Genomic DNA, 23,493 nt, shown 5'->3' on the forward strand with positions numbered 1-23,493 from the left:
GTCATCTGCATATCTGAGGTTATTGATATTTCTCCCGGCAATCTTGATTCCAGCTTGTGCTTCTTCTAGCCCAGCGTTTCTCATGATGTACTCTGCGTATAAGTTAAATAAACAGGGTGACAATATACAGCCTTGACATACTCCTTTTCCTATTTGGAACCAGTCTGTTGTTCCATGTCCAGTTCTAACTGTTGCTTCCTGACCTGCATACAGGTTTCTCAAGAGGCAGGTCAGGTGGTCTGGTATTCCCATCTCTTTCAGAATTTTCCACAGTTTATTGTGATCCACACAGTCAAAGGTTTTGGCATAGTCAATAAAGCAGAAATAGATATTTTTCTGGAACTCTCTTGCTTTTTCGATGATCCAGCAGATGTTGGCAATTTGATCTCTGGTTCCTCTGCCTTTTCTAAAACCAACTTGAATATCTGGAAGTTCACGGTTCATGTATTGCTGAAGCCTGGCTTGGAGAATTTTGAGCATTATTTTACTAGTGTGTGAGATGAGTGCAAAACTATAGGAGATAAGTATTCTTAGCCATCCTATCTTTTTGCCTTTTCATTACTGATCATGGGGTTCTCAAAGCAAGAATAATGAACTGGTTTGCGATTCCCTTCTCCAGTGGACCACGTTTTGTCAGAACTCTCCACCATGACCTGTCTGTTTTAGGTGGCCCTGCTGGCTCATGGTTTCATTGAATTAGACAAGGCTGTGGTTCATGTGACCAGTTTGATTAGTTTTCTGTGATTGTGGTTTTCATTCTGTCTGCCCTCTGATGGATAAGGATAAGAGGCTTATGGAAGCTTCCTGATGGGAGAGACTGACTGAGGGGGAAACTCAGTTCCAAATTGGGAAAGGAGTACGTCAAGGCTGTATATTGTCACCCTGCTTATGTAACTTACATGCAGAGTACATCATGCGAAATGCCAGGTTGGATGAAGCACAAGCTGGAGTCAAGATTGCTGAGAGAAATATCAGTAACCTCAGATATGCAGATAACACCACCCTTATGGCAGAAAGCGAAGAAAAACTAAAGAGCCTTTTGATGAAAGTGAAAGAAGAGAGTGAAAAAGCTGGCTTAAAACTCAACATTCAGAAAACTAAGATCATGGCATCCAGTCCCATCACTTCATGGGAAATAGATGGGGAAACAGTGGAAACAGTGAAAGACTTTATTTTTGGGGGGTTCAAAATCACTGCAGATGGTGACTGCAGCCATGAAATTAAAAGATGCTTGCTCCTTGGAAGAAAAGCTATGACCAACCTAGATAGCAAATTGAAAAGCAGAGACATTACTTTACCAACAAAGGTCCATCTAGTCAAAGCTATGGTTTTTCCAGTAGTCATATATGGATGTGAGAATTGGACTATAAAGAAAGCTGAGCACTGAAGAACTGATGCTTTAGAACTGTGGTGTTGGAGAAGACTCTTGAGAGTCCTTGGATTCCAAGGAGATCCAACCAGTCAATCCTAAAGGAAATCAGTCCTGAATATTCATTGGAAGGACTGATGCTTAAGCTCCAATCCTTTGGCCACCTGATGCAAAGAGCTGACTTATTGGAAAAGACCCTGATGCTGGGAAAGATTGAAGGCGGGAGGAGAAGGGGACGACAGAGGATGAGGTGGTTGGATGGCATCACCGACTTGATGGACATGAGTTTGAATAAACTCCGGGAGTTGGTGATGGACAGGGAAGCCTGGCATGCTACAGTCCATGGGGTCACAAAGAGTCAGACATGACTGAGTGACGGAACTGAAATGATTCTTAGCTGTAGTCATAAGTGAGGCTTAGAGAGGTTAAATAACTTGTCTAAGGTCACACAGCAAACAAAGAAGAAAACTGGACCTGTAAGAAAAGGGACAAGGGGACAGTTAGTTTTGAGCGGAAGGAAGGAGGGGTGATGAGAAAAGAGAATAGGAAGAAGAATGAATTCCAGAATTTCAGCTGAACAGCTTATAAATAATAGTAAGAGTTAATATTTATTAGGGCTTTTTATGATTCCCTGTGAAGGAGATGATAGTACCTCCATTTTGCTGGTGGGCTTTTTGAGCCTGAGAGAACAGCAACCTACCCAGCAGTATGCTACTAGTAACGGTGTATCTGCGGCCTAAATTCACTTGTGTCAAATTCTGAATTGTACTGTTGAATAAAAGTTGACGCAGTGGATCAGAACTTGTATTACTAGGATGATTTGTGTTGCAGGTGAGAGTACATTTCTTTCAAACTTGTGTAACAGTTGAATTTATTGGAGAGATTCACTGGGAGGGCGTGCTGCAGGTGATGCTTGATCCAGCAGCCCACAAAACACCGAGCTCCACTTTCTTTCATCTCTGCCTTTCATGACATCGGCTTCATTTTCACACGTGCCCTAGTGGTGCCACCCCTTCCCTCCACTGCCGACTCTTGATGCTTTCCTTGTAAGTGGCTGTTGTTCAGTTGCTCAGTCTTGTCCGACTCTTTGTGATCCCATGGACTGCAGCACATTAGGCTTCCCTGTCCTTCACCATCTCCCGGAGCTTGCTCAAACTCATGTCCATGGAGTCAGTGATGGCTCAGTATAAAATGGCTAAGACACCTGTAAACCCCATATCCTCACTCTGTATCACTGGGGACAAGGGAACATGTGTCCTTGCAGTGATTGGATTGATTTGGACCACATTCTGGAGCTGCTGATTAGCAGACTTATTCCCTGGAGCTTTGCCCTAAGCATGTGGCTGACCAAAGGATTTGTGTAAGAACAAGAGCTCCCACTATTATCAAAGAAGGGAAAATATGTGTGGGCCTTGGACAACTCATATCCACTGCAGCATGACTTTTGGGAAAATGTCTTATCTTGCCTCGGTTTCCTTATCTGTGCAATGGGGATAACAGCAGTGCTACTTCTCCTGAGGGCCAAGTGATGAGCATGGCCCATGGTGCTCAGAACATGCTGGCTTTGAGTGGGGTAAGCGAGGTAAGAGTACCACGTGATACCACACAATAGAAGTTTTATGAACTCCCAAAGTTTGTGGTCTCAGCAGGCTTGGAGCGTGTTCCACAGATCCTTGAATTTCAATGCTGGGGAGAGAGGGACATAAAAGGGTGACGAATATGTCTTGTGAAGAAAAGCCTCAGTTGCAGAGATCAGGGGTGCCTTTCTTTCTCTAAGATTTTCTTGAACCAGAGCCCTGGAAATGCAGAGCCTGGGCCAGTGCTGATGTTCATGTTCTAGACTGCATATCCCATCACTGAACTTTGTTTCCCAGTGGTGGAGCTGACTGTGGTTCAGATCATAAACTCCTTATTGCCAAATTCAGATTTAAACTGAAGAAAGTAGGGGAAACCATAGACCAGGTATGACCTAAATCAAATCTCTTACGATTATACAGTGAAAGTGACAAATAGATTCAAGGGATTAGGTCTAATAAGAGTGCCTGAAGAACTGTGGGCAGATGTTCCTGACATTGTACAGGAGGCAGAGATCAAGACCATCCCCAAGAAAAAGAAATGCAAAGAGGCAAAATGGTTGAGGAGGCCTTGCAAATAGCTGAGAAAGCAAGAGAAGCTAAAGGCAAAGGACAAAAGGAAAGATATACCCGTTTGAATGCAGAGTTCCAAAGAATAGCAAGGAGAGATAAGAAAGCCTTCCTCAGTGATCAAATGCAAAGAAATAGAGGAAAAGAATAGAATGGGAAAGACTAGAGATCTCTTCAAGAAAATTAAGCTACCAAGGGAACATTTCATGCAAAGATGGGCTCAATAAAGGACAGAAATGGTACGGACCTAACAGAAGCAGAAGATATTAAGAAGAAGTGGCAAGAATACACAGAAGAACTGTACAAAAAAGATCTTAATGACCCAGATAACCCCAATGGTGTAATCACTCACCTAGAGCCAGACACCCTGGATTTCAAAGTCAAGTGGGCCTTAGGAAGCATCATTATGAACAAAGGTAGTGGAGGTGATGGAATTCCAGTTGAACTATTTCAAGTCCTAAAAGATGATGCTGTGAGAGTGCTGCACTCAATATGCCAGCAAATTTGGAAAACTCAGCAGTGGCCACAGGCCTGGAAAAGGTCAGTTTTCATTCCAATCCCCCCAAAAAAGGCAATGCCAAAGAATGTTCAAACTACTGCACAATTGCACTCATCTCACACGCTAGCAAAATAAATGCTCAAAATTCTCCAAGCTAGGCTTCAACAGTACATGAACCATGAGCTTCCAGATGTTCAAGCTGGATTTAGAAAAGGCAGAGGAACCAGAGATCAAATTGCCAACATCTGCTGGATCATCGAAAAAGCAAGAGAGTTCCAGAAAAGCATTTACTTTTGCTTTATTGACTATGCCAAAGCCTTTGATTGTGTGGATCATAACAAACTGTGGAAAATTCTTCAAGAGATGGGAATACTAGACTACCTTACCTGCCTCCTAAGAAATCTGTATGCAGGTCAAGAAGCAACAGTTAGAACTGGACATGGAACAGCAGACTGGTTCCAGGTTGGGGAAGGAGTAAGTCAAGGCTGTATATTGTCACCCTGCTTATTTAACTTATATGCAGAGTATATTATCTGCATGAGAAGTGCTGGACTGGATGAAACACAAGCTGGAATCAAAATTTCCCGGAGAAATATCAATAACCTCAGACACACAGATGACACCACCCTTATGGCAGAAAGTGAAGAACTAAAGAGCCTCTTGTTGAAAGTCAAAGAGGAGAGTGAAAAAGTTGGCTTAAAACTCAACATTCAGAAAACTAAGATCATGGCATCCAGTCCCATCACTTCATAGCCAATAGATGGGAAAACATTGGAAACAGTGTCAGACTTTATTTTTTTGGGCTCCAAAATCACTGCTAGTGACTGCAGCCGTGAAGTTAAAAGATGCTTGCTCCTTGGAAGAAAAGCTATGACCAACTTAGACAGCATATTAAAAAGCAGAGACATTACTTTGCCAACAAAGGTCTGTCCAGTCAAAGCTATGGCTTTTCCAGTATTCATATATGGATGTGAGAGTTGGACTATAAAGAAAGCTAAGTGCTGAAGAATTGATGCTTTAGAACTGTGGTGTTGGAGAAGGCTCTTGAGAGTCCCTTGGACTGCAAGGAGATCCAACCAGTCCATCCTAAAGGAAATCAGTCCTGAATATTCATTGGAAGGACTGACGCTGAAGCTGGAAACTCCAATCTTTTGGCCACCTGATGCGAAGAACTGACTCATTGGAAAAGACCCTGATGCTGGGAAAGATTGAAGGCGGGAGGAGAAGGGGATGACAGAGGATGAGATGGTTGGATGACATCACCGACTCTATGGCCATGAGTTTGGGCAAGCTTTGGGAATTGGTAATGTACAGGGAAGCCTGGCGTGCTGTAGTCCCTGGGGTCACAAAGAGTCGGACCCAACTGAGCGACTGAACTGAACTGATGGAAGCTCAGCAGAATCAGGGCAGTGTTCCAACCAGCTTGATTTCTGGAACTCCCTGTGTGAGGAGGCAGAGACCCTAGGGAGGAAAACTAGGGTTAGCTGTCGTCTCTGAGATTGGGGGCAGCAAGTAGCTGGTGGTCTCCATGAATCCTCCTTCCTTAAGCCTTTTAATGGCCCTCAGCATTCCCTGTTTCCCCCGGAAACCCTTAGTAGAGGGGATCCCACTGCCAGTCTCCAGGAGTTATCAAGGGCATCAGGGCAGGGATCAGTTTCCTTGGACAGTTGTTGTTCAGTCACTAAATCTTGTCTGACTCTTTCTTGACCCCATGGGCTGTAGGCTTCTATGTCCATGGGATTTCCCAGGCAGGAATGCTGGAATGAGTTGCCATTTCCTTCTCCAGGGGATCTTCCCCACCCAGGGATTGAACCCTGGCCTCCTGCATTGGAAAGCAGATTCTTCACCACTGAGCCACCAGGGAAGCCCCCTTTGGACAAAGAATTCATCAGAGACCTGGCCAGTGAGGAATACACCAGAGGCCCCTGACCTTGTTACATCACTGCTGTGACAGTTGTGGTCAGGGCCACTATTGGTGGGTGTCCGTGGAGGTAGTGCAAGTTCAAGGTCACGGTCAAATTTCCTCTTCTCAAGCCCCGCCTCCTTCCTCCTCTGCCCTCTCAGTCAGGGCTGGCCATCTGGCTCTGGGGAGGAAGCTGCCTTCTGAAGAATAAACCCAAACCCCTTCCTTTGCTAAGCATTTCTCCGACCTCTCCTTCCCCGGAGTTCTGTGTCCTCGGGTGCTCCCGAGTTTCCGCTTGCTCACTTCCGAACTCGAATTTTTCTTTGTCTTTGAAGCTTTCTAATGCTAGGCAGCGCTGAGGGTGGCGGTGGTGATTATTATTAATTATTAGTCTGCAGCTAATAGCCACCACTTCCTACCTCTAGACCATGCCAGCTGGTACAAAGCACAGACCCGTTTGATAGTTCTTCCAGGCCTGCATGTTTTTCCCTGGCCACATTGGTAAGGAGATGGAGGCTTGGAGACATTAAGTGACCCGCCCAGGTGCAACTGTGGTCAGCGCCTGACTTTTAATCCACATCCATCTGACCAGAAAGCCAGGGTCATAGTCAAGTTCTACCTGGATGGATTGTTTCCTGAAAAACAAAGTAGCAAATAATGCTGGGGACGGGAGGCATGGTTTGGGTCATTTGTTTACTTAGTAACCTCTGGGTCCCTGCTAGGTGAGGAGGAGAAGAGTCAGAAGTCCTGGCAGGACAGATGTACTGATGGACAAGTAAGTCATCATTGCAGTGTTGGGGGGCTGTTCTCATAGTTTGGAGAGTGAGGCTGCTCTTTTTTTTTTTTTTAATAATTTTGTTTATTTGTTTTGGCTATGCTGGGTCTTTGTTGCTGCTTTTCTCCAGTTGCAGTGAGCGGGGTCACTCTCTAGTTGTGGTGCCTAGACTTTTCACTGCGGAGGCTTCTCTTGTTGCAGAGCCACGGGTTCTAGGCAGGCGGGCTTCAGGAGTTGCGGCTCCCGGGCTCTAGAGCTCAGGCTCAGTAGTTGTGGTGCGTGGGCATTAGTTGCATCACAGCCTGTGTGATCTTCCTGGATCAGGGATCAAACCTGTGTCTCCTGTATTTCAGGTGGATTCTTTGGCACCCCACTCCAGTACTCTTGCCTGGCAAATCCCATGGACGGAGGAGCCTGGTAGGCTGCAGTCCATGGGGTCGCTAAGAGTCGGACATGACTGAGCGACTTCACTTTCACTTTTCACTTTCATGCATTGGAGAAGGAAATGGCAAGCCACTCCAGTGTTCTTGCCTGGAGAATCCCAGGGACGGCAGAGCCTGGTGGGCTGCCGTCTATGGGGTCACACAGAGTCGGACACGACTGAAGTGACTTAGCAGCAGCAGCAGCTTTACCACTGAGCCACCAGGAAAGCCCAGGAGAAAGGCTTCTTAAAGGAGGTGTCTCTGAGTTGGATTTTGAAGGATGAGTAGGAGTTTGTTACTATGAAAAGGCAGGAAGAGTATCTAGCAAGACATATCCCAAAGCATCAATCATTGGATCAGCAATTGGGGAGTGCATTAAAGGTGGGGACCATAGGCCTTCCTAAATCTCTAGTTCCTTGAATGGTGCCTGACACAGGCTTGATAAATGCTTCTTTGAATGAATAGCCAAGTTAACACATTGGGAAATGGGGTGGGAGAAATTGTAGAAGAAACAGATGGAGCTTGAATGTGGATGTGGAAGGGCTCATGAAGCAAGCAAGGATTGGCTCTGAAAGGTGATGGGAAACTATTGGAGGTTGTTACCCAGGGGAGATGGGTGTTCAGATCTGTCCCATTTAATAACTCATAGGTATTTAAGCCTATGGTTTTTCCTCTTAGGAGAAGAAACTGCTTTTAACACACAAAGTGGCAAAATCTTCAGTTTCATTTATCATTAAGAAGAAAGGAAGTGAAGCTACAGGGAGATATTTTCCACTATCAGATTGGCAGAGATCAAAAGCTTATAATATACTGTAGTTTGGGAAGCAATGACCCTGGTACTTTGTGTGGTGCAGAATAAACTGATGATACCCATTGGATTCAGCAACTGTTTAAATTTTAAATGCATACACCCTTTAATCCAGCAGGTCCACGTCTAGAAAGTTATCTTACAAATATGCTTGCTTTGTGTGAAATGAGGCACTTCCTAAATTTATTCACTGCTTCATTGTAAGAGCAGCCTAGTGCCCCGTTAGCTGATTATATAAGGTCAAGCCCATCCATATGAGGAAAGACAAAACAGCTGGAGCAAAGGATGAGGAAATGTGCAGAGTAGAATAATCTCTCTGATCTGTTCTTAAGAGATGAAAGGATGGTACAGAACAGGGTATGGAGTATGTTTCTCTCCATTTGATTACAGAAGATATGTATTTATTTTTGTTATAGATGCATAAAATGTTTCCTGGAAGGATACAGAAGAAATGGATGGTGTCGCCTCTAGAGAGAGGGACCAGTCTGGGACCAGGAGGGGGAGGTAGCTTGTCACTTCTACCCTTTGTTCAAAAGAAATGAAGTTAAACTAGCAAGAATAAAGCAGATCTCTGGCACTGACAGAGATAGGTTTCTAATATTAAGGGGAAAAAAGTGAGGTGCCAAACAAGTATGTATTATGGCACCTTCAGGGGAAACAAAGTAGATAAACTATATTTGGAAGAATAACGATATATTGTTAGCAATATAGGAGTTTTGCCTGTGGGGTAGGAAGGGAGAGCTTTGAGTTCAGGGAGCAAGACTTATTTTTCACAGTGTACCATTTTGGGTAGTTGGGGAAAGTTTAGCACAGAAATGTGTTACCTATTAAAAGTAAATTAATACGAAGAGAGGCCAAGTGGACACATTGGGAAATGGGGCGGGAGAAATTGTGGAAGAAACAGATGGATGAATGCCTGGGTGGACAGGTGGGTGGATGGACGCATGAATCAGCGGGTGGGTAGGTGGGTGGGTGGGTCCTTGGATGGGTACATGGGTAGAGGAGGTGGGTGGGTGGATAGATAGGTAGATGGATGAATGACTTGGTGCCTGGGTGGTGGGTGAGATGAGTGGATAATTATATCTGGATGCATGTATAGATGTATAAGATAGAAAATGTATTTGGCTGTGGTGGGGAGGACTAGGTGAGGCCCAGAGGGTCTGGAAGCAGGGTGTGGCTAGCAAGCTACTGTAGCAGTCCAGTCAAGGAATAACTGGGGCAAGGATCAGGTGATTAAAATGTCTCATATATGAACCAAGCTTCTTATAGACATAGAGAAGCGAAGTGAAAGTCGCTCAGTTGTGTCCGACTCTTTGTGACCACATGGACTTAGTCCATGGAATTCTCCAGGCCAGAATACTGGAGTGGGTAGCCTTTCCCTCCTCCAGCGTATCTTCCCAACCCAGGGATCGAACCCAGGTCTCCCACCTTGAAGGCAGATTCTTTACCAGCTGAGCCACCAGGGAAGCCCTTCCTACAAGGGAAGTTATATATATAATTCTATATTAAGTTTCGGTATTGTTTTCTTAGTACAAAGGCAAATTCCTTTGGAATGAGTTTTTTCTGGCCAGAATCTGCTTTGATTATAATAACCACCAACAGTTAAATCCCCCTTTTCACCATCATCTTAAGAATTTTAGGTGTGAAATCAGTTAAAATAATTAGTCTTTGATATAAACTACTCCTCTCCATGATCAGATAAATTATTTCCAAGGCTGTCTTCCAAGTGCCCAAGTCTACAGAGGCATGAACTTTGTCCTTTTTAGGGTTTCTTTGTGTCTAGAAGTTTCCTAGCTAAATTCCTTTGTCTGTGTTGACCTTTTAAAGTTTATTTTTCAATAATTCCTTGTTCTTGGTTCTGGAAAAATAACCATTTATATCATAGAATAATTATACCTCTGAAGAACCAGTTTGGGTACTTACTTAATACTAGATCTTTGTCTCTCTGTTTTTAAAGTCAAGTCTTTTCTTTTTCTTCTTCCTTTTTTTTTTTTCTTTAACCATCTTAACCATTTTTAAACCTAGATAGTGTGTTAAAAAGGAGAGACATCACTTTTCTGACAAAGGTCGGTATAGTCAAAGCTTTGGTTTTTCCAGTTGCCATGTATGGATGTGAGAGTTGGACCATCAAGAAGGCTGAGTGCTGAAGAATTGATGGTTTTGAATTGTGGTGCTGGAGAAGATGTTTGAGAGTCCCTGGGACAGCAGGGAGATCAAACCAATCAATCCCAAAGGAAATCAGCCCTGAATATTCATTGGAAGGACTGATGCTAAAGCTGAAGCTCCAATATTTTGACCCCCTGATGGGAAGAGCCTACTCACTGGAAAAGACCCTGATGCTGGGAAAGATTGAGGGCAGGAAGAGAAGGGAGCGGCAGAGGATGAGCTGGTTGGATGGCATCATTGACTCAGTGGACGTGAGTTTGAGCAAACTCTGGGAGATAGTGAAGGACAGGGAAGCCTGGTGTGCTGCAGTCCATGGGGTTGCAAAGAGTTGGACATGACTGAGCGACTGAACAGCAGCAACCAGTTTTAAGTGTACATCTCAGTAGCATTAAGTATGCTTGCATTGGTACACATCTAGATCTCTTTTATAAAGCTCAGAACATAGATTTTGATTGATCATCAAATGTAAAATGGTCCACTTATTCCCATTACTTTCTATTCTGTAATGTTCTTTGATGTGGCTTTAAAGCTTGCATGGAGTTTTAAGAATCCAGGTTCCTTGGAGTTCCTTGGTGGTCTCTCTTAATCTGATTCTGGGAAGGCTGTTGAAATCAGAGGTGTCTGGAGAGCAGATATCCAGTGGTGGGGAGACAGTGCTGTGGGGAGGGGGCTGCACGGGGACTGGCCGCTGGACGGCATGAACCTTACCCAAAGACTGGCTCCTCCCTAGTTCCTCCCATTGGCTGTGAAGCGGGAATCTGGGCCCAGTGCTGCCAGACTTTCTGGTTTTTTATTTTTTAGAGAGACACTGTAAATCCAACTTTTATGTGAAATTTCCTCATTTTTAAGTGTTGGCAGCTAAACAGATTTTTTTTTAAAAGGCATGTTTAAAGTACCAACAATAACTGCAGATCATCTCTGTGGGCCTAGTCAGCCTGGGAATCACCTGTTTCAGACCTCTAATTTTATCCCGCCTAATTATGGTAGAGATAGGAAATTGAAACCTCTGGATAGGGTAATACCTTTCCCCAAAGTCATATAACAAACAGTTCAGTGGTCAGATCAGGGCTTGAGTTAAAATTTCCATTACAGAAGTCTGAAGGCTGGTTGAAGTTTTTTTCTTGGGCAGATAATACCTGCTCTATTTATGTATGTGTTTATCTTTTTACCTATTTGGCATTGTCTCTTATGCAATACAGGTGGCTTCTTAAAAAGATAAAAGTAAGACAGATTTGTTTCTCAGCCAGGATAACTTTGTGGTTAAACGCAGGAACTCCAGAATCGAATTGCCTGAGTCTGAGTCAGGCTCCAGGTCTTACCAAATAATGGGGTAGGTACTGTGAGATACTGGGCAAATCACTGAACCTCTCTGTGCTATAGTTTTCCCTTCTAAGAAAGAAATGATAAAGTAATTATAGAACTAAAGGAGATAATACATACAAAGAACTTAGAATAGGGCCTAGAACACAGAACTGCAATTTGGGTATTATCTATGGTGGTGGTGCTGTTGGTGGTCATGCTGCTGATGGTGATGCTGCTGATGGTGGATGATGGCGATGCTGATGCCAGTGATAAAGATGGTGGTGCTGATGATGACCGCTATAGTGATGCTGATGGTGCTGATGAAAGTGATCATGATGTGATCACTGTCATGCCATCACTGATGCATTGATACAGTGATATGGGGATCATAGGGATGATAAAGAAGAAAATATTATAAAGCTCTTAATTCACAGGATTGTAAAGTAGGCATGATTTATGTGATTAAAGGATGAGTCGATTTATAGGAGAATACCCTTAAGGATTCCTTTAAGTGGTGGTCTCCATCTTTTGTACAATAATGGAACCTGCCCATTATTGTCTCAGGAACTTACCTGTGAGGGAAGGTGAGACATAACTTTCGTTTGTCATTCTTTGTTTGAAGTCTTTCTGGCTACTGATCTTTCCAGTTTGCCTGTTCTGCCTGGGAGGGCATCCTAGTTCCTAAACCCCACAGCAGGTAGCTTTGAACTCTACGCAGGCCCCTGGTCCACACTCCTGAGGGCGTCCTGTTTACCTGGGCCTGTGTTTGTGTCCGCAGGAGTGGAATGTCACGTGGAACACCAGCAACCCCGACTTCACCAAGTGCTTTCAGAACACCGTCCTCGTGTGGGTGCCTTGCTCTTACCTCTGGGTCTGCTTCCCCTTCTACTTCCTCTATCTCTCCCACCATGACCGGGGCTACATTCAGATGACACATCTCAACAAAGCCAAGACTGTAAGTCTCGTGGGGTTTTATTATGATGTGCGTGCGTATTGGGGGGTGGGGTGTGTGCTGTGGTAGGGAAGACTGCTTGTGATAACTGACATGTTCCTTCTGCTTAATTCCCCTGAGCTGCCTTTTACTAGGACACAGAATAATAATGTGGTGAATAAAGCCCGGGGCTCTGAATTCAGACGTGGGTTCAGATGTTGGCATTGCCACTTATTAGCTATATGACCTTGAGCAAATTTCTTTCTTCTTCCAGTTTTATTGAGATCTAACTGACAAACAGCACTGTATTAAATTTAAGTGTACAGCACAATGATTTGACTTACATAGGTCATGAAGTGATTATCGCAGTAAATTTAATGAACATGCACCATCCCATATAGATACAAAATTAAAGAAATGGGAAGAAATTTTTTTTTTAAGAATTTTTTTTCCTTGAGCAAATTTCTTAACCTCCCTGAGCCTCAGTTTCCCCATGATTGCAGTGGGGGTGATATAATCTATCTCACAAGATTATATGGAGGTCTTCCTCCCTGACCAAGGATGTCTTTTTAATTAAAAAAAAAAATTTTTTTTAATCTTGAAATAGTTTCAAACTGCAGAAAGGTTGCAAGGATAGTATTAAATACTCCCTCAGCCCTGAATACCCATTATTTATAGTCACCGATTTTTAACATTCTGCCACATTTAACATTTTAGCATCTTCTTACTCTCTTTGCTCTCTCCGTATACACACAGTATTTATTTTTTTCTGAATTATTTGAGAAAAGCTAGCATCCACCATGCCTCTTTGCCCCTTCTTCAGTGTATGTTTTATCGAAAAAAGGATATTCTGTTATGTAACAACAGCACAATTAAAGGTAGGAAATGTAACGTGGACACAATACTTTAAAAGAAAAAATGAAAACTACTATGTATATTCCACTTTTGTCCCTTGCCAAAAGGGACAAGGATGCTTGTCCTTTCTAGCATCCCCTCCTCCTCCCCCCAATTCAGGGTCATTCATTGCACTTAGTCACACTGTTTCTTTATTTTTCTGTTATTGTGGAAGAACTTTTCACCATTTTTTTTTTTTTTTTTATCATGCTGACATATTTGGAGAACATGGGCCAGTTAATTTAGAGTCAGTTTCTCAACTTGGGCTCTTGGGACCATGTGTTCTCACGGTTTGATTCACTAATGCCTGTCTGGCTGGAGAACTACAAAAGGGCCACGGGGTCCTTCTCTGGGGTACATCTAAGGTCACGTGGTATCCATATGCCCCTCATTGATGGGCTTAATTTTGGTCATCTGGTCAGTGAGTCTGTTTCTCCACTCTACAGGTGCTGGTATGCCCCTTGTAAGAAAGAGCTTTCTGGGGGAGACACATGAAGGGCATGTATATATCCTGTATGTGTGTGTGTGTGCATTCCACTTTCTCCTCTTAGCATGTGTCTCTCTGTCCTTTATTAAAGCCCCATTTCCCGAGATTGATTTCCATAAGCCCTTGGCAAACAGGTAAACTTGAATGATTTTACCGAAGCTGTCCCCTTGCCTGTGATACCGTTGGTCAGACCACATTCCAAGCCCATCTCACCATGCTGTCTGCTCCCCTGTCTTCAGCTGGATCTGGTGTCTTCCTCTTAGACCTCTGGCAGCACTTTGTACTTTTCATGGAGAGCAACCTCTCCCTTTAACGTGTAAACCAGAGGACTTCCCTGGTGGTCCAGTGGCTAAGACTCCATGCTCCCAGGGCAGGGGACCCTGAGCTCAATCCCTTAGGGGAACTAGATCCCACATGCCACAACTAAGGCAAAGCACAGCCAAAGAAATAAAAATATTTTTTAAAAAACTGTAAGATTTTGTCTGTGCCTTGCTGAGAAACACTCTAGTAACTTCTCATCCTAGGGAGTAAAACCTGGACGTCTGCTCAGTGGCCCAGCTTCATGTGGCTCCAGGCTCCTCTTAAGCCACCTCCTGTCACACCCACGGCTCATGCCACAGCAGGCATGAACCTGCTGAACACATTTCTGCCTCAGGACCTTTGCACTTGCTTTGCCTTCTACCCGAATTGTTCTCTCCCTCAAGTAGTCACCGTTGGCTCTTCACCAGATGTCACCTGATGGGAGAGGCCTTCTCTGACCACCCTATCTTATCTGTTTTATTTCTTCTTCCTGATGGCTCAGATGGTAAAGAATCTGCCTGCAAGGCAGGAGACCCAGGTTCCATCCCTGGGTTGGGAAGATCCCCTGGAGAAAGGCATGGCTACCCACTCCAATATTCTTGTCTGGAGAATTCCGTAGATGGAGGAACCTGGGGGTGGGCAGCTACAGTCCATGGTTTCATAAAGAGTCAGGCACCACTGAGAGACTAACACTTTCACTTTTCATGCCACTCATTCCTCTCTAGCGTTATGCTGTGTATTTTTCGGTTCGTCTCTTGCCTGTTCTATCCACTGGAATCACAGCTCTGTGAAAGCAGTGACTTCTGTCTGTTTTATTCATCGTTCTATCCTTCACATCTGTGGCCCATAGTAGGCCCCAGTAAATTTTGGTTGGCTTAATACTGTTGGATGAATGGCCATCGTGTGAGGGCCCCCATGTAGTTCATGGATGTCGATAAGTCAGAGACTTGAGTCTTCAGGTGCTGGGGAGAATAGGACAGACAGAGTCATGGCTGGGGTCCAGAGGAGACACAGACCAGCATGGGACGGCATGGATACTGGCTCACCCTGCCTAGGGCTTGACTGGATCCCAGAGGATGTATACTGTGTCTGAAGACCACAGGCAATGGTTTAGGGGGTAGCCGGTTCCTCCGAGGCTGAGCTTTTTGCAGGGATGCTGGGGGAAGTTCCAGGGCTGTCCATTGTAAGATGTGCATGTACTTCTCTTCCAGGCCTTGGGGTTTTTGCTATGGATCGTCTGCTGGGCAGACCTCTTCTACTCTTTCTGGGAAAGAAGTATGGGCAAGCTCCTGGCCCCAGTGTTCCTGGTCAGCCCAACCCTCTTGGGCATCACCATGGTAAGTAGTGGCCGCCGTTTGGAAATGAGAAGATCTTACAGTAGAAATACGGCTGTCTTGGGTGAATTTGGTTTGGTGTTGTTGGGAGGAGGGAGGAAAGGATGATGGAACTTAGGCGTAAAGAATGAGCAGGATGTTAAAGTGGAAGGGGCTAGAGATAGGGAGGATACAGTGGCGAGACCGGCACGTGCAAATGTCCTGGGGTCAGAGCAGGGGAGACTGAGCGTTGGCCGGTGTGGCTGGGGCAGAGGCAGTGAGGAGGGGCGCAGGGGCACTGGAAGGGCAGGGGGCTGACTCTGAAGGACCTTGAGCTGCAGGGTGAGCGGGATTTGCCTTGTTTTTCAGTCCCAGAGTTGGGTTTCCAGACCTTTTCTGTGCCACACACCCCTTTCTTCTTTGCCAGTCTGGTCTCAGAATAGTGTTCTTAAAATCATCAAACACACAGGTTTGTGGAGGAAACCAGTCATACACACATATGTGTATGTATGAAGATCTCAATGAGGTCCATTTATGTTTTTACTTGAGGTTTATTTTGCATAGGGTAAAATTCACTTTTTTCCTTGAACCATTGATGAGCTTTGATAAACCGATACTGTCAGGTAAGCACCATGCCCACAATGGAGATTCACAGCAACACAACAATTCATAGCCCCCCGAAACCTCCGTCATGCTGCCCTTGCCCTCCCCCACTCCCCGACTCCCGCTATATTTTCTGCCCCTGTGACTTTGCCTTTTCCAGAAAATCATGTGCATGGAACCATGCAGGCTGGAGCAGTTGGAGTCTGACTTCTCAGCCTCTGCTGTTCCAAAGACCTTTATTTTATTTTATTTTTTTCCACAATTGCTCAGTGTGTTTGATTGTATGGACTGTATAGATTCTTCAGTTGCAGGACATTTGGGCTGGGAAACCGGTTATCTTTAATCACAGTTTGCAAAAGAGTAAACAGCAAAAATATGGGCTTCTTTATCAGTGCATCTCAACTCAGGGTCCACCAGCAGGTGTGAGACCTCCTTAGTTTCCAGACAGCAGCCCAGCATCCACGGTAGCTGGAGAAGAGGCCTTTCGCTTTTTGTCTTCGGGTGTGACTTCTAGTGGTGACGGAGCCCCGGGCACTGCTGGTGCCATTGAGCTTTGTTGCTTTCCGTTGTCATTGGTGGTGCTGATGAGGGAAAGCAAAGCTATGATTGTTTCCCGTCCGAGTTCATGGACCCCCTGGCTTCTATCCAGAGCCTCATGGACCCTGGGTTAAAACCCCTCACCCGAAAGGGAAAGGTGTGGCATGGCAGGCTGTGCTTATTTAAGAGCTGAGAGTGGTGAGAATGGGTTGTGAGCAAGAGTGGAAGCTGGGAGGCCAGTAGGGGCCCAGGGGCACCTGGGCCAGGGGCATGGAGGCTGAGACCAGAGTGAGTGGTGGGTCAACTGAGGGTGGCCTTGGTGGCAGAGCCAGGTGTGTTGCTGATGGAGAGCTGCAGGGAGGGAAGGAGACGAGAGGACCGGGGATGAGAACAGACATCCAGGTTTCTGGCAGCTGGGGGCTGAGGGGCAGTGCTGTGGGTGCCCATAGCTCCTTGGGAGTTGGGTTCATGACTGTGGCCAGCATTGGGGTCTGCCTTCAGAGGGCTGTCTGCGGAAGGGCAGGGGCATCTCCTTCTTTCAAGGAAATGTAGTTTCATCGTTCTTTCTCCTCCATCACTGAGTCACATGTAAAACGGAAGTCATAGCTCAGGGTACCAGGAAATGAATCCACCCCTCACCGTCATTCTAATGAAGTTCCGTGAAGACAACTATGTATCTGTCTGTAGCAGGTTGAGTAAGTTTCCTGATCTGCAAACTGGGGCTGAAAACAGGTTGCACTGAGTCAGTGCAGGTGAGTGCGTCCTAGAGGCAGAGCAAAGAGAGGCTCAGTAAAGGAGAGCGGTTACCACTGCTGCCCGAGGCAGACGAGCCCACTGCATCAGGCTGGACTTCCTTCTCTAAAGCAGGGGGTGGCGCGCAGCCTGTTTTTGTAAATAAAGTTTTATTGGCAGGTGACCATAACCACTCTTCCCTGTCTCATGGGAGGCTGCTTTCATGCTACACTGCAGATGGGAGTGGTTGTGAAAGAATCTCCATGGCCCACAAATCCTAAAATATTTACTCTCTGGTCCTTTAAGAAAAAGCGTGCTGATTTCTGTGATAAACTGAGCTCCCTGCCCGTGCCACCCTCTCTCCTCCCGCTCCCAACTTTTCCATCCCTTCCTGGATCTTGTTACATTCTCATGGCTTTCTAGATGAATACTGTTGTCAACTCTGTTTTGCAGATGAGGCAGCAGAGGCTCAGAGAGGTTTGGTGACACGCCCAAGGTCACCCAGCGAGGCGAGAGCAGAGCTGGGACTGGAGCCAGGCCATTCTGCTACCACCGTCCTGGGGGCAGCCCTCCTCTGGGCCCTGCATCTGCCAGGCCCCAGACTGGGGAGGCCGTGGGGACCCGACCTTCTCCTGACAACTCTTGTCGCATGCTTTTCTCTTCCAGCTGCTTGCTACCTTTTTAATTCAGATCGAGAGAAGGAGGGGAGTCCAGTCCTCAGGGATCATGCTCACTTTCTGGCTTATAGCCCTACTGTGTGCCCTTGCCATCCTGAGATCCAAAATCATGACTGCCTTAAAAGAGGTAAGTGTGACCTCGTTCCATGTCTTCCTTTAGCAGTGCCCGGGAGATGCCTGTTCCTTCTGTTCCATGGTTTCTCGCATGGAAACCATGCATTTCCTTGGGAACCAGAGAATGGCTACCACATGGGTCCAGCTTCTTCCCTGGGGATTTCCCTTCCCCCCATGCAACCTTAGTTCTAGAATCTTCTTTCCTCCAAGCCCCATTTGTCTGTGCCTCTGTCAGGGGCAGGAGCAGCAGGCAGATGCACACCATACTTTGAGCCTCTGTCAGTGGTGACAGCCGAGCAGGTCTGCTCTCTGTGTGTTTCATCTGGAATGCAGCCGTGTGGGGAGTGGTGTTTGCAGGGCGACTGCCCCTGGGGGGCCCTGGACTAGTTCCCACGTTGCGTTGGTGTCACTCCGGCTGGGAAGTGGCCCTTGTTGCTGCTCCTAGGAGTCGTGAAGAGCGGGTCATTTCAGACTGTCCCGCTGTTCCCTGCTGCCTTCGGGCTAATCGGAAGCTGGCATTAGGCAAAGCAAGGAGGAGGGACCAAACGTTTATTGAGCACCTACAATGTACCTTTCAGCGGTCTTTAATAGTGATGGCAGCTGCCATTTGTTGAGTTCGTGTTTTCAGAGTGCTAGGTCGGGGACTGAGTCTTTTTCGTGAATAATCTTACTGCCATCTCACAGTCACCCTGGCAGGGTGTCTCAGCCTCAGCAGGGATTGGCGTTTGGGGCCCGAGTCTTCCTTTTGTTTTGGGGGAGGGCTGTCCTGTGCTTTGCAGGATGTTGAGGGGCCGTGGCAGTAGCCCTCCCACCCCTGAACAGAAGTGTCTCCAGAAACTGCCAGATGTTCACTGGAAGGCAAAGTTACCGCTCCTGTTGAGAGCCACTGATCTGTTTGTCGGTGGGGAAACTGAGGCACAGAGAGGTTAAGTAAGCTGATCAAGCCCCATGGCCATGGCCAGTGTGAGCTGAGCCAGGCCTTGAAGGTAGGTCTGATCCACTCCCAAGCCTGGGGCTCCTCTCCATGTCAGCTGCCCTGACCAGGCAGAGTGGACCACACCATGATATAAACACCTGTCTTCTTTATCTTGAAGGGGCGATAACCCGGAAGATAACCCGCCCCCTGCAGCTGCTTCTAGAAAGTGATCTTTTCTCCTTCTCCTCCTTCCCCTCCTGTGCAGGATGCCCGAGTTGATGTCTTTCGCGACGTCACCTTCTACATTTACTTTAGCCTTGTGCTGATCCAGCTCGTGTTGTCCTGCTTCTCCGACCGCTCGCCCCTGTTCTCCGAAACCATCAACGACCCCGTAAGTGTGATCACAGATGAGCACAGAGACACGCATGTGTGCATGTGGGTGTGTGCAGAAGACACAGTATAGCTTACACTGATATGAGCCAGTACCGTCCACCTGGGAGCTCATCCTCTCTTCCCCAAACACTTGGCCATAGGTAACGTCTTCCTCCCTGCTTTACCAATGGAAAAACCAAGCCGCAGACGTGGCTGGAGGGTACTTAAGGAGGGTGTCCCATTCCTAGTTGTAAACAGCTGTGTCTTCCAGCCCATTTGGTGGGCATAGTGGTTTTAGACAGTACGAATGAACATTTAAATATCAGGAAATTCCACAGGCGTTCTTAACTGTCCAGGTTTTCTAGAAAAGTGTTGTGGCAGCGTCAATGCCATTAGGGTGGCCGCTCTTCTGTTGGTGGGAGGAACGTGGCTGTTCATCACCCTGGTCCTCCTCCTTTCTTCCTCCCCGCTTCCCTCCATGCCATTTCCCTTCCTCCTCCCCCGCACTCCCTTCTTCCATCCAGGCTGAGTGCCAGGCTCTGACCTGGGCACAGGGCTGTAGCAGTGAATAAAGCAGAATTCTTGCCACTTGGAGCTCATGTTTTCATGGGCAGGGGCACAAACAGTAGCCCAGGACCCAAGTATATATATCCTACCAGTTAGGTGGTGGTTAAAGCTGTGAAGAAAAACGCAAAGAAAGGAGGGGGAGATGATGGTTGGGGGTTGTGTGTGGTTTTGATAAAAGCAATCAGGGAAGCCCACCTTACCCGATCCCCCTCACTGGAGCAGAGACCTGAAGGAGCGAGGGAGCCAGCCAGGCAGGTATCCAAGGGGATAGGTTTGAGGTGCAGAGGCCCTGGGGCAGGGCTGCCATGAATGTTGCCATCACAGCAGGAAAGGCCGGAGCAGCTGGAGCTGCAAGAGGCAGGAGGAGGCTGGGGATGGCCTCCAAGAGGTGGGACAGTCACTTCTGGGCCTGGTGAACTGTTTGGATTTTGTTCCAAGAGGGATGGGTAGCCTTTGGAGCAATCATCTGATGCATTGTTCATGGTTAGTCAGCTGCTAATGGGTGAAATTGCAGTAGGAGCAGTTTTTGGATGTGGTTCTGTGGGGTTTGGCCTGGACCTCAGCAAAAGGCTGTGGCTGCTTTTGTGGGCGATGAAAGGACCTGGGTGGGAGCATCAGCTCAGAGGAGGCAGTGATGCTCCAGTGTGAGCTTTAGAAACTGGGGAGCATGTCACATCCTAGGAGAGGCCCTGTTCTGCCATCTCCCTGCTCTAGGAGGAGCTGGATTGGAGAAATTAGCAAAGTGTGTGTGGGTGTGTGTGTGTTCATATGTGTGTTTATGCACATAGGTGTGTATGCGTGAGGTGTGTACATGTACATGTATGCATGTGGATGTGTGTGAATGTGCGCATTTGTGTGTTTTTGTGGGTTTGTGTGTGTGTGTTGTGTACGTATAAAGTTCACAAGGGCAGCAGCCATGCGTGGGCACCAGGGGATCCGGCCCCTCCCTGGCACAGAGGAGAGGCTCAGATGTCTCTGGCTCTCATGTCTGCTGTTGATCGATGTTGATGTGCACGGGTGAGGGTAGATATCAGGCTCTTCTGTGGAGCTGGGGATCATAAGGAACAAGTCATAGCCCCCTGAGGGGCTGCAGACCCTGGGGTGCTCTGGGGTTAAACTGAGCCCGTGGGAGGCAGACAGGCCCACGTGCGGATCTTCCGATTCTTCAGGCTCGCTGTGGACTGTTGCTGATGCTTTATGGGGAATTACTGATTTCTGGTCCCCTCTGGGATCCAGATAAAATTCCTTTCCCTTCTCTCCTGGGTGTGTGCGCTCTGGGGTGACTCACAGAGCTGACTTCCTCCTCCCATTGAACTTCCTGCAGTTCCTGGGCGTGGGGCCTGCCCTGCCACCCTGGGGACTTAGAGCCTCAGTCTGATGGCATTGTGGTAACAGGAGGAGAGACTTGTTTTGGAGGCAGGCAGACCCTGGGCTTTAATTTCACTTGTGTCCCTTTATCCCTTCAGTAGATAATTCTTAGGTATTGGTTGTATATGGTGCTTGGTTCTGGGGACACAGCAGTGTGTGAAAAGATGTGGTCAGTGCCCTGCTGGGCTTATTTGTTACTGCCTAACACACCCACCCTGAATTTAGTGGCACAGGACGGCGACAGTCTTTCGTTAGGATGTTCCACAGGCCTGGGCATTGGCTGGGCTCAGCCGTGTGGTTCTCACTGAGGGTCTCTTCTGCAGTGGCCCTTGGATAGCAGCTGGAAGGCTTCCAGGCTCACAGGTCATGTGGTTAGTGCTGGCTCCTGGCTGAAGGCCCCACGTGATCTCCTCCCAGCTGCCTGGGCTTCCTTGCAGCCTGGCAGCTGGTCTGTGAGAGTGTGTATTCTGAGAGAGTGAACTCTAGACCTGGAGTGGCCAGGTCTCATTGTAGGACCAGCATGTGAGATGGCAGGTGATGCCTGGCTGTCTTTGAAAAATACTCTCTACCTCTCGCCCCCAGGGAAGCTTATTATCCTGTTGGCAGATCAGCCGACCATGACTGAGATGAAGACTGGGGATCAAGTTATGTGACTTTTGGATTTGACTTGGAGCGAGTCACTCCTCCTTAGTGTACCATCCTTGAAAACGGGTTGAGGCTCAGTTTGATGCCAGCTGCCCCCCACCACCCGCCACCCCGACCCACTCCCACCCCAGAGCCGAGGCCTGTGACCTGGGAGGAGGACATGTCAGGTGACACCTCTGCTGTCCCCTTGTCACTCTCTGGGCTGGCATCACAGTGGAGCCGGAAAGTGGGGCCGGTCCAGCCCCAGTCCCTGTCCCGTTCTCCGAGCAGCCGTCACATGTCGCCTGTCCTCAGCGAGAGTGGTCAGCCAAGCCCAGGGTCAGGTGGGGCTGGCGGTGCCGGCCCACTCCCCCTGCTGAGTCACCGAGCGCCGTCCTCCCCAGCTGGCCCCGTGCCCGATGTGTGACTCAGAGCCGTGTCCTGGCCCTGCTTCCTGGCGGGGCCGCTCCCCTCCGCATGCAGGCCTAGGGCCCAGGCCTCGGGGGCTTTCTGGGGCTCCTGCCTGTCCCCAGGGTCAGATCTTTTGATCTTCTGGCCCCGAGGCTACCACTTAGGGCGTGGGGTCAGGGTTGCCATCGGCAGTTGGGGGCATCAGGAGCAAATGTGGCAGGTAGTGGACCGCCTCCCCCCCCCGCCCCCCCGACTGCCACTTCTCACAGTGGGGGTCCTCGGACCGGCAGCATCAGCACCCCCACAGATGCACATTTGAAATGCAGAGTCTCAGGCCTGCCGAGTCCCGCTGAGTCAGGGTCTCGTTTTCACAACATCCCTGGCTGGTTCATGGTGGAAAAGCACCAGGTTAGCACATTCTTAAAAATTACTCAGCTCATTTGGTGGAAGAGGTATTTTTATTCCTGTTTCATAAATATGGAATATTTTACACGGAGCATTTCAAACCTGCAGAAAAGTTGGAAGATACAGTGAGTACTTGCCATCTACCTGCCAGCTAGATTGCCTACAAGTTAACATTTTGCTAAACTTGTTTTTATCACGTATCTGTCTAGCCAGCCAGCCGGCTAAGATTTTTGGTATTTAAAACTGACCTTGAAATAACACCAGTATCCTTCATCCGCACACCTAACCATGCGAATCATTAGCCAGAACTCAATATCTCTTTATGGTTCTATTTTGGGTTTTTTTTTTTTTTTCTTCTTCCTTCAAGTAAAATTACATAGTGACATTCCTGAATCTTAAGTTACCCATTTGATGAGTTCTGACAAATGATAACTCAAATTCCTGTCGAGACAGAATATCCCTGGAGCCCCAGGAAGTCCCCTCCTGTTCCTTCATGCCAGCCCTACCCCTTGCAGCCCAGAGGCCACTGCTGGGCATAGACTGTTAATGAGAACATGGGAAACTCCATTTCTAATTCCTTTCTCCACCGTTTAGTACTTCATTGTGCCAGGGGCTCTGCTGGGCTCTGAGTACCTAGAAATGAACAGACCTTGACCACCCCAAAGAAGAGATGGAGGAGGAGGCAGAGGGCCAATAAGCCAGTGCTGTGGGATGGATAGAGGGTTCCCAGGCAGGGAAGTGCTGGGGGCTATGGAGGAGCAAGGAGCCAGTGGTCCTGAAGTCAGCCCGGGGCCCCAGAGCTGGCATCCAGATGAGGGGATGCCTCGGGCCAGTAGGGTAGAAGGCTGGAAGAT

General features: G+C 47.4%; 1 protein-coding gene across 4 annotated transcripts in view; it reads left to right on the top strand.

The window, feature by feature from the left end:
- The window catches only part of ABCC1 (ATP binding cassette subfamily C member 1), a 152,059-nt gene that overhangs the window by 36,382 nt on the left and 92,184 nt on the right, over positions 1–23,493 (top strand). For all 4 annotated transcript variants that reach the window (XM_024984647.2, XM_024984648.2, XM_024984649.2 and 1 more), the window contains 4 exon segments: positions 12,167–12,343; positions 15,212–15,337; positions 17,852–17,989; positions 19,158–19,283. In XM_024984647.2, coding sequence (XP_024840415.1) covers positions 12,167–12,343; positions 15,212–15,337; positions 17,852–17,989; positions 19,158–19,283 — 567 coding nt within the window.

Source organism: Bos taurus, chromosome 25, assembly GCF_002263795.3.
Source record: "Bos taurus isolate L1 Dominette 01449 registration number 42190680 breed Hereford chromosome 25, ARS-UCD2.0, whole genome shotgun sequence".
Classification (NCBI taxonomy): Eukaryota; Metazoa; Chordata; class Mammalia; order Artiodactyla; family Bovidae; genus Bos; species Bos taurus.